General features: G+C 33.3%; 1 protein-coding gene across 3 annotated transcripts in view; it reads left to right on the forward strand.

Annotated features, from left to right (window-relative positions):
* Pten (phosphatase and tensin-like protein) overlaps positions 1–10,793 on the forward strand; it is a 77,884-nt gene extending 67,091 nt beyond the window's left edge. The window contains exons 8-10 of one of the 3 annotated variants that reach the window (XM_073088633.1): positions 273–408; positions 2,979–3,039; positions 5,334–10,793. In XM_073088633.1, the coding sequence (XP_072944734.1) occupies positions 273–408; positions 2,979–3,039; positions 5,334–5,337 (201 nt within the window). In that variant the 3' untranslated portion in view covers positions 5,338–10,793. Of the gene's footprint in view, positions 1–272; positions 2,610–2,978; positions 3,040–5,333 lie in introns of those variants that run through there. The other 2 variants (XM_073088634.1, XM_073088631.1) reach the window with 2 other exon arrangements.
* Positions 10,794–11,009: the final 216 nt, after the last annotated feature.

Genomic DNA, 11,009 nt, shown 5'->3' on the forward strand with positions numbered 1-11,009 from the left:
GGGTTTACTCGAAACCTTTTGCATGTCATTTTCTTATATACTTGACTTAATTTTTTCTTAGATTATTGGGAATTTCGTGTTTTAAATAAAGTGGAGAGATCCATAGTAAATTGATAGACATTGATATGGATTAATTAATTAATTTGCCATTTAATCTAACCTAACCTAACCTAACTTATCAATCAATCAATCAATTTATTAAACAATTGATTGGATTTTACTTATATTGATAGTATTCGTTATCTATTAATTATTACTTTGGTTGTTCGCAGGTGGAGCTCGTGGTGCAGAAGCAGCCGGAGTCGTCGACATTCAGCGGCCACACGGCGCGAGTGCCCTCGCCGCCGTCGTCCACCGCGTCGTCGTGCTCCGAGCCCGACACCGAGCACGAGGGCCACTGGGACTCGGGTACGTACCGCCCGCTGCGATGCGACTCCGACGTCGACGACGACGACGCGCCGCACGACGCCGGCCCGGACGTCGACGGACCGGACGACGACGCGCCGCACGACGACGACGGCCCGTATGACGCCCCGCAGTACGCCGCGGCGAGGTGCAACGGTGGCGCTCCGACCGTAACGCAGCAGTACGGCCCTGCACGGTACGAGCGCACCGACGAAACGCGGTTCGACTGTCGCGCGGACGCGTGCGATTGTCGCACCGACGCGACTCCGTACGACTCGGACGCGCTCAGCTCCTACGACGGCCGCGCGTCGAAGGCGTCGTCGAGGAGTTGCAACTACCCCGAGGGAGTCTCGCAGGCGAAGTCGTCCGCCCCCGAGCGGGGCAAGGCCTCCAAGATGTCCTCGAAGGACCCGGCGTGCTCGAACGAGGTCAAAATCCCGAAGGTTTCGTCCGACCACGCGATTTCGGATGAGAAAACGAAAGTGGACGAGAGAACCCTTTCGAAGCCGCGGCTATCGTTGGGCGACATGAGAGCCTCCTGGCGGGAGTTCAGCGGAAAGTTCGGTGACAATAGGAAAAAAAAGAATAGGGACGACTGCTAGTGGACTGCCTTCGTATATAAATGTGTTTTAGTACGTGTGGATACGGTTAAAAGTGATGTGGGAAGCTTGGTAATAATTATTGCAAACACTATAATATCTCAAAATAAAATCTATTGCTTACACAAAAACTAGCCTATAAACATAGAATATTCTATAATATTAAATAAACACACTATTATTCAATAAAATATACATATTAATTTTTACATTATTATTAAGTTTCTCACATCGTATAGTAGAAGAAAAGTGTATGTAAGTTGCAATATAGGATTGGACTCATACGAGCGTTTAGGAGGCACTTTTGTATACCGGTTTTACGTTATGGCAACGTTACGTTACTACGTTTCTTTTTCCACATGTCAACACTGGGACGTTATGTTTATTATTATGGCAACACTATGTTCGCCGCTCGAATAGAGTAATTAAAGTTCATGGACAGTATGTGCGTTTACGATTACGTTTTACGCGAGTGCTAATTTCGGCTGACAGTTGTATGTATCAATGTGTGTAAGTCTCTATAAGGTTCATTATTTTGGTTATTATTTTATACTATGATATCTATTTGCCTATGTACACTATATACACATCAAAGGCGATATCATTGTTTTTTTTTATATATTTATAAAATGTTCTTTTAAAGAACAGACCTTAAGATGAATTATAGGGTACCAAATATCGGATGTAATTATTGTTATTCTTTACTATAAATATCTATTAAAAATGATTGACAGAGAGACCCAAATAATTTTCCATCTGATACTGATGATACTATAATGCATTATTATTAAATTAATTCATCAGAAAACATTTATATTTATTAGCGCACATATTGATACGTGTGACTACAGCCTTATATTAAATAAATTGATTTAATCGTGTTTATAGTTAATTTTATGTTTAGGAATAAAACGCTATTTTGTTTTTGGGGAGTCGAGTGATATCACAATATGTTTGATCTCTTAAACCGATAACGAATATAGATTTTCGATATGGCCAATATAATATAATTACGCCATTTGTGAAATCTTTTATTATTACATAATTTAATATTGTTTACTTAAGATTATTAAAAAATGTTGGAAAGTTTAAATGATTTATTTTTAGGGATTATTTTAACAAGCAATTAATATGAATTGTGTCGTTATAAGATTTTACTTTGTGCTGATGAAGACAAACAAAATACGGGCAAACCGTGAAATCGGCAAGTCTATAAACGGACCATACGTTCAATCTGCGTGCTCTCGATTTTATTATTAACCTCAAAAGTCATAAATTTTGACCGTTTATTATTAATAAATATAATGTTAATTACAGAAGTGCCGCGTTTAAAATCATTATATATTAAAAACGTGCCAGTTATAGTAAAGCAGTTATGTCCTGATCCCCCCTATCTCGAGACATGGGAGCTTCCACATAACATGGGATGGCATTCCTTCATCACATCTTAGACATTATGTTGCATCTGGAGCAGGCGCCTACTTTATTATATAAGGATCGGTAGATGTGTTGTCAACTGACATGATATTCTTACAATTTGACCGAGTACTTACGATGGTCTTACATGTATTTGATTAAAACTATTATTAAAGTTTCAAAACTTTAATAACTCAGTAAGCAACAACAGTATATTTTTGACATATTCTAGTTCTGAAAACATAAAATATTTTGTAAATATAATATATGTTTTATAAGTTGAAATAGTTTTGAAATACATAAAACTATGGTGACTTATATGAACATAAGTGATGTAATACAATCATTATGACATATAATATATTATGTATCAGTACGAAATTTCTCAGTACATCAGTCATGTTCTTTGGTATTATGCGAACTATTATGTCAGTCGACGACGCATCGCCCAACTCATTGCATCTAGGACGGATTACATATAAAGTTGTTTGATATAACATAGTTGTGGTTGAGGTGATGTGACGTGGAGTTTGATAGAGTATTGGTTGCCGCACGCAGGCCCGGGCTGCGAGCGCGTGGGCCGCTACCGCCCGCTGTCGCCCGACCGGCCCCCCGACACGTAAATATACACCCCCGACCCCCGCCCCCTTGCGACACTACACCTCGACACGTCACACGTCACACTACACCCCCTACACACTACACGTCACATGACATTCCTACACGCCACACTAAACCCCACACAACACCCCTACACGTCACACTTCACCCCTACACGCCACTCTACATCCCTATACACAACATTACACCCTTATACGCCACACTCCACCCCCGTATACCTCAACATCCTACATTGCATTTTGTCACATGTTTAATACACCCGTACTGACTAAACTCAACGTACTTTAACACCCGTTGGTAATAAATAATTGTATAAGCGATCTGAGGTGATTATACTCGATTTCCTTAATCGATCTTTGCCTTCCAAAGTTCGAAATTTATTACACAATTACAACAACAACAACAACAACAATTATTGAAAAAAAATGTCAAATTAAGAATTGACAAAAATTGATTACCAATGATTATTACCAACGGGCGTAAAAATTCCTTAACACTTCCCAATACACGATATAGCACGTTCGTGACAGATGAAAGAAACGAATGATAGTACCAAAGATTGAATACTACTACTTTTTAATCATTCACAAAATTAATATGTCCATTATCAAATAGCTCTTTGTGACGAACAAATTTAAGTTTTCTCCTTCTAACTCATCTGGAATAGTAATTATTAAATTGTGCAAAACCAATATTTTATCTATGATAAATGACTTCTGTTAGACACTTTCAAAACCCCCTGCGGTTATGTAAAAGTTCAAAGGATTATTATCACTTGGAATCACATCCTAGTCTTACGACTACATATATGTTAATACATAACTATACATTAAAACTTTTATTTTGTCTTTTCCACACCAATCACTCAGTCCACGAATGTGCTTACACTCATCACAGTTTACAATTTCACAAAGCACCCTAACTGTCCCGCTTGACTTAAAACATACGTTCGCCCGCTTTCACACAGCCTTACGTTGTTGTTTTTGTTTTTTTGTATATTTTTTCACAGCTTTTTCCATCTAATCGTGACGTATATAACCCCTAGGGCTCCGTAGGTCATTGGCTCCACGGCGCTTGTTTTAATACGATCCTCTGTCGAGAGCACACTAAATCTTCCATTCTTTTGTTTCGACTCTTGTGACGTTTTTGTTTCCCTTTTTTATTTTATGTGTATAAATTTTATTATCCTGATTATGCCTAATTCATATGCATGCTTTATGTGTCATGGTACTGTTTAAAATGTTGCGTGAATGATTCTTTCATTCATTTTTATTTTTTGCCTAATACATTAATTTTTAAACAGTATGATGTAACTTATAAAAACTGAAGAGGAAATTGAATTATTAAAGTTTCCATTTTTTTTCCAGAATTATTTTTAACTATTTTCTCTTCAGCCCCTGTATGTTGCTTTTGATTAGAACGATCATACTTTGTATATAACATGGTCGTTCTATGTACCCCGTGGAATGTGTTATGTGTATACGTTTAAATTTAAATTTTCTTATCGACATTGTTTGTATGCCAAGAAATGATATAAGATTGGGCCCAGCCTTCTGTCAGATACAATATCGGATCTAGATCATAATCATTCATGATCCACTAATTTCGATATATATATTTTTAAATAAAGAAAGACAAACATACAAGATACGCGCGAAAAACATAACCCTTCCTTGGCAGTCGGGTAATAATATTTTATTTATAAAGGTTTCATAATATATTCATAGAGAAATTTCGTTATGTTTAATTTTGAAACAATGTCGATAGATCCATTCATTCGTTCATTCATTAACATCTCATTCGCTGTACATCGCTCGCTTCGCTGAACTGAACGCATCACACATGCCACGTACAGTATTTAAACGCGCCTTTAAGCTTTTGATTACGTGTGACGATTCAATTAATTCGATTTATTAATATTAATCAACTAATTGATACATGTTGTGTAATAATAATGCTATATTAAAGCTTCAAGGCGTATTAAATTGCTGTCTTCCAAATTTTGTGATATTCTTTGGTTGAATGTTTGGGTTAAAATTTGTTTTTTTGATTTTTAATTTATTTAACGTTTTTAGTAAATTTATTGGTTTGAACTCTATCAGTTCTTTGATTATATTTATTAAATTTAATTGAGTTTATCAGTTTTCTGATTTTCTTATTAATATTATTACTTTTTTAAGTAAATAAAAAGAATTCTTAATTCTTTGTTCCCAAAAATTCAGCCAAAACAAAATGTGTCCGTGGCATATGTAATGGTTCCGGAAGCTTACATGGGTCTCTTACATTTTTCAGGTGAATCCACATACTTGTGAGGGTGGCACGTGGGATCAGTGACCTCTCCACTTCTATAAATAAATATCCCGCTTAACCCCTCCACTATATGGGAAAGGCTCGATTCGTTGAACTCTAACACGATGCCGTTAAGACTATAATCCTCTCCCAGAAGCCTTTGTTGTAACGAACAATTAGTGTTCTATGTGTGTCTAAAATGTGTAGATATTCGGAATATAAATAAATAATTACGCGGGTTGTGCCATTGCCCTGTCGGATGTACGAAACGGTTCGAACTCATTGAAATACGGATGTGATAATTGTGTGCTGAACGGACGATCGTAAGAGTGTACGAAAACGGAAGATTTCGCGGGTGACGCTTCTGGATGTTCTCTATTCTATGTCTATGTAAGTACACTATGAACGGTGTCTATATGAATAGTGTTAATCGTTTGTAGATGGAATAGAGTGTATGTAGTGGCGTCGATACGTTTAGTTAGAGGTTTGTTTCACTGTCGGTACTGCGGCGTCGTGAACTGTCGCCACTTACGCTCTACTCAAAATGTTTCAAGCGTCTTACGACTGAATTTCACTGGTTTTCTATAAGGAATGTCCACGGAGACGTCGCCGTTTGTGTTTCCGGATAAGGTTCCGTACTTGTTGTTTATTTTTATAAACTAGATGTTATATCATGACGAATCCTTGATGCAACTCCAACTGGACTGTAAGTTGTGAAGTGCGGCCGACGAGACGAGATGAAAATAATTGATCAGATGACCGTAACATTTTTGATAAATAATTTAAATGTGTGTTAATTATGCTCATATGTTATTTATATAATAATTATTTCATAGATAAAAATATTATTTAAACCGTATTTTTATTTAAGACATTCATGTCCAAAAATGGCAGAAGGCCTAAGTATTGTTATTTCATTTTAAACTACACATATAAAAAAGTACATATGTATTTTTATCAATTATTAAAATAAATATTAACAATTATAAGATTATTTACCTTATTAAAATGTTATGTATATCCATTGTATCTTATTTTTTCTGGTTTCGTTGGTAGCACTTCAGTTGGAGATTCAACTGAAACTAAACTGTTGGATTCGACTATGAATCCATGTGTCACACTGTAAACTTGTTAGCTGTATATTAAATATCTTATTTATAGCGGACATATTGTTTAAACTATTTTTTGGATCGGTCACTTTGTAAGCGTTTTAAAATATTTATATTACATAGCGATTGAGATAAATAGTCTTTTTGGTACAATATTTTCATGTTGCAAAAAATCAGTTTAAAAAATATCGTCCCCTCTATGAGAATAATGTAACTATAGTTTTTTAAAGGCCAGTGTCAAATGCAAAACGACTACAGAGGTTGTTGTTTTTTTATTAAATATATTTTTTGGATTTTAATGGCAGTGTTTGATATGTTTGAATACAGAGTCGGTATGTCAGTCGATTCGTTGTGATTACTACAGACTCGGAGGACCGCGGAATATGTTTTGTATCGATGCAGAGTATGTTAGCAGTTGAACGGTTAATGTTCTATTTCCAACTGTTTTGTTGTTTGGAATTTGTTTGGTAACACTGTGAAGAATGTACGGGACCGTTTGATTTAATAATGCGCAATTCTTTTTATAAATAAATGAATACTTTATTTAAGAACAAAAAAGTTCTTACCTCAAATAATTTATATGCATGGTAATCTTTCGTTTGATTATGAACGTCAATTGAAAAATATGTAAGTCTTTTTAATTTTAAAATATGTATAACTTGTTCATTATTGTATGAAGCGGTCCCCACCTGATCGATCGATGTAATAAGGAACCAGTTTAATGGTGGTGCTGTTACGATTATTGCAACATCCTTTTACGAGAAGTGGATAATTTGTGGACTTTTATATATATGTATATTTATATGTATGATATGTTTTACAAGACGCTTACTTACCCGTGTCTGTGTGTGTGACCATTCGATGGTATCGACACGTGTCGATGTGTTACTACGTGAAATGGGTGGTTTGTATTAAGAGAAGGTTTTCTTGTCACTTGCTAGCATTTTTGTCATCAGTTTTAAGTTCTATAAAATTTTCATCCCTAAAAAATCTTAATTTGATTATATAAACGTTCTCTTAAGAGCATTTTTGGAGGAAAATTATATAACTTCGTTTTGAGAATAAAAAATATAAATTATTACAATGTAAAGAAAGGAAAGCGTTTTCAAAATCAGATCGTAGCTTAATTTAACCATAAAAAGTATAAAGCCAACTAAAACGTGTATGATAGACTTTTGAAATTATTTTAACATTGAATGTACAACTTAATAAATTAAATAGTAAAGTAACAACTATCTTATAAACATTTGCAAGCACATATGTAGGCTATACGCGCTTATGAAGAGTATGATGCTCTAGTAAAAGTAGTTCACTTTCTCCTAGTAATATTTTTCATATAATTGTCAGGAAGGTCCCTCTTAATACAAACCCACCGAAAAGTAAGCTTGTTTACTAGAGTACAAATGAAACGACTTCATACAATAATTAGCCAAAAATCTTAAGTGAAAACACCCCTCCGATTTCTATTCTGAAATCGTTTATATTTTACGAAATAAAACAATAAAAGAATAATGAGAATCCTCCGCGATTTTGTTCCTTCATCTGGAATTTTTGTTATTGTATATGCACGAATACTTTTGTACTATTTTTTTTTTCATTTAGGTAAATCGTTTCTTTATTTTTTATTGCTAATTGTTAGAGAAATATATGCCGGAAGGTGAGGCAGATTTTCCCACCATGGACCTCTTGCGTGCAGTCTTTTTCAATGTTTTTTCAAAAAATCTAGACACAATAACGTGAGTTGATATTGTTTAAAAATAGTTCTAATCTAGAACAAAAACAAGACAGAGGGTATAAATTTAGTTAATGTCTACATTTTGATCTATTGTCTTTATTACTAAATTTGTATAATTTGTAGCAATAAAGTATGGTATCAAAAATGGAGGCTTTTGTATGTTTCTCGCTCACACAATATAAAGAGTAGGTGAGAGGGAAATATAAATGCCGCCATTTTGTTTAACAAGTGAGTTTAAATAGTGAACAGTTCCATTTTTATATATATTTTTTTTAAGATATGTGCGCAAGGTGTCCCAGCTTGACTTAGTCCATTGTCGGACAGTAAATATTGTTTTTTTGTGTAGTTTCGAAAGATCTCAGCAACTGCCATCATGTTTAGGCTACGCGAATTATTACTGTGAGATTTATACATACAAACACATTATTGATTATAATATTATTTAAATATTCAGAGGTATCACAACCGATATTATTATTTATCATTATTATTATATCTTTTGCAATTTTGTCTTTTTCGTAGAGGACATTGATTATGATTTATTGTATTTTTTATTATCTTTATATATTTCTCATTTTCTAATACAATTATAGTAAATGTATAAATCTCACAGTACTGTTCTATTAGTAAAAATCCAAAAAATATTTAAGTGGATTCAAAAACCGGTTTTGGACGCATTTAAGTTTAATGAATTAATAAATAATTAATATTTATAAAAATTGTATTTATAATGTTGGTTATTGATTGGAATCCAAGTAACTATAATATAAAAAGTTAAATCTAGATCAAGTTAATATTTTGAAGTATACTTTAAAGAAGAGAAATAAAATGTATAATATTTTTGTTTCATTGAAAACTTTGCGGAAAGCTTCTTTTTTCGCGTAATTACAATGTATACTTTGTCGAAAAAACAATTAACGAATTAATTCATAATTTTAAATGCGTTTACAAACCGGTTACACATTTTTAACACTTTCAATGCCAACAGTAGAAGATTCCCAAAGAGTATACTTATAACGTATGGAAACATTTTAATGCAATGTATTATAATATCCGTGTATTATTCGGATTGTGACACAGATTGATTGTAAAATTTAATAGTCATTTTTATGCATATGCATAAAAAATTATATAACGCAGAAAGCTTTATATAATTTAATATTAGCTACAATTACAGACCGCAATGTTGCCAACTCCTGAACTTTGGTCCCCTCAAATAACCTTAATATGGTCTTAAAAAGAAATTCTTAATTCCATTTTTACATGTATTGTATTAAAATGTTTTCAAAATAGTTGAACACTGGCGTTGACGGTGTTAATCGGAAAATTTGTCCTGAAATTAAAAAAATGCAAGGGTGTAATGATTAATGGAATGTGATTGTTTTTTTTTTCTGTGAATAATTACGTCATTTTCGAAATTAAACCACGCTCCAAACAAGTGCTAGGAACGGATATCGATTTTCTATACAATTTTTACATAGAAAAAGTATGTGTGTGTGAAGTATGAAGTTTTCGTCAAATATTTTTTTTTATCGACATACCTATTTTTATATTAAATTCGATATATCAGGGCCTACTTTTGTAAAACTTTTTTGAAAATTTAAAATGTAAAAATTTGTTTGTATTGTTCACAGTTTGAGGCACGAAGTTTATTTTTTTATATCTTCCGTCTCTTATTTACGAGAGGGAAATGAATGTGACAAAATAGAGCGTCATTTTTATGTGATTATGTAAAACTTTTCTTTTTGTCAAATTATAAGCATTGATCTAATATTATGCCTCAAAAATTGATAGTTGTTAATAAATAATGCCTAATATTCTCTCATAAACATAAGTGACCGTTAAAAATAATGCGCAGGCGCACATACGCAGACGATATCGTCTACATATTTTTAGCGTATTCGTTTTAAAACATGTATTTTAATTAGAAAAAAATTAACGGGAAACGGTCCATGCTTATTTTTTTATTTGAAATAGATATTTTCATTAATTTAAATTAGGATTTCTTGACAATGCCACATACATTTTTTAAGAACATACTGCATCTTTTTCATACACACTCATCTTTACCTCTTAAAACTCAAATTTCGTGCCGTAAACTGAAGCAATGATAATTTCTATTTTGTTTAATGATACGAATAAACAATATCAAAGTAATCTATGTGTATTCTTATGTGAAACAGGTAGCCTGTAAGGTTAAGTCGAGTTATATTCGTTCCTAGCATTGAAATTACAGTTGGTTCCAATCAAGATCTTATATTTCGTGTCTATAAGTGAAAGTATTTGTTTTTGATATTAAGACTTATATTTAAAAAGTAAGTCCTTTAAACACAAGTCATTCTGTTTTGATCTCAACTGGTGGCGCCTAGGTCCATAATATATCAGAGGCAGTAGATTTTATATAAATATCCTTATATCATAATTATTAATTTGTAATGTTGCTCAGAATTAAACATTGCAGAATATCCTACCAGTATAAAAATAACTCTCCCAAGTCCCATCTGCAAGTTTGTCAAAAAAACGGGTCTTATAAAAATATTTTACTTTATTTTATTTTTTTAAATAACACATGATATTTTCATCGGTTGACAAATTCTAAAATTTACACCAACTGTTAAATATACAAAAATGAAGGGTGCATTATTTGAAATATACACGAAAATATAAGATCTTAATTCGCTACCAACATGTATAAAGTCGGAAGTGAAAATAGCAACGGATATGTAAATAAATATTATTGTTATCGTAAATTACTTAGTGTTAACCAGATCTGTTTTCTGTACTGTGCGAGTTCGCGTAACTGGTTACCTGGGTTACCAGTGAGAAAATCTTTTT

This window comes from Epargyreus clarus, unplaced genomic scaffold (assembly GCF_041222505.1).
Source record: "Epargyreus clarus isolate Ecla_fem2 unplaced genomic scaffold, WU_Ecla_fem_2.2 ptg000027l, whole genome shotgun sequence".
NCBI lineage: Eukaryota > Metazoa > Arthropoda > Insecta > Lepidoptera > Hesperiidae > Epargyreus > Epargyreus clarus.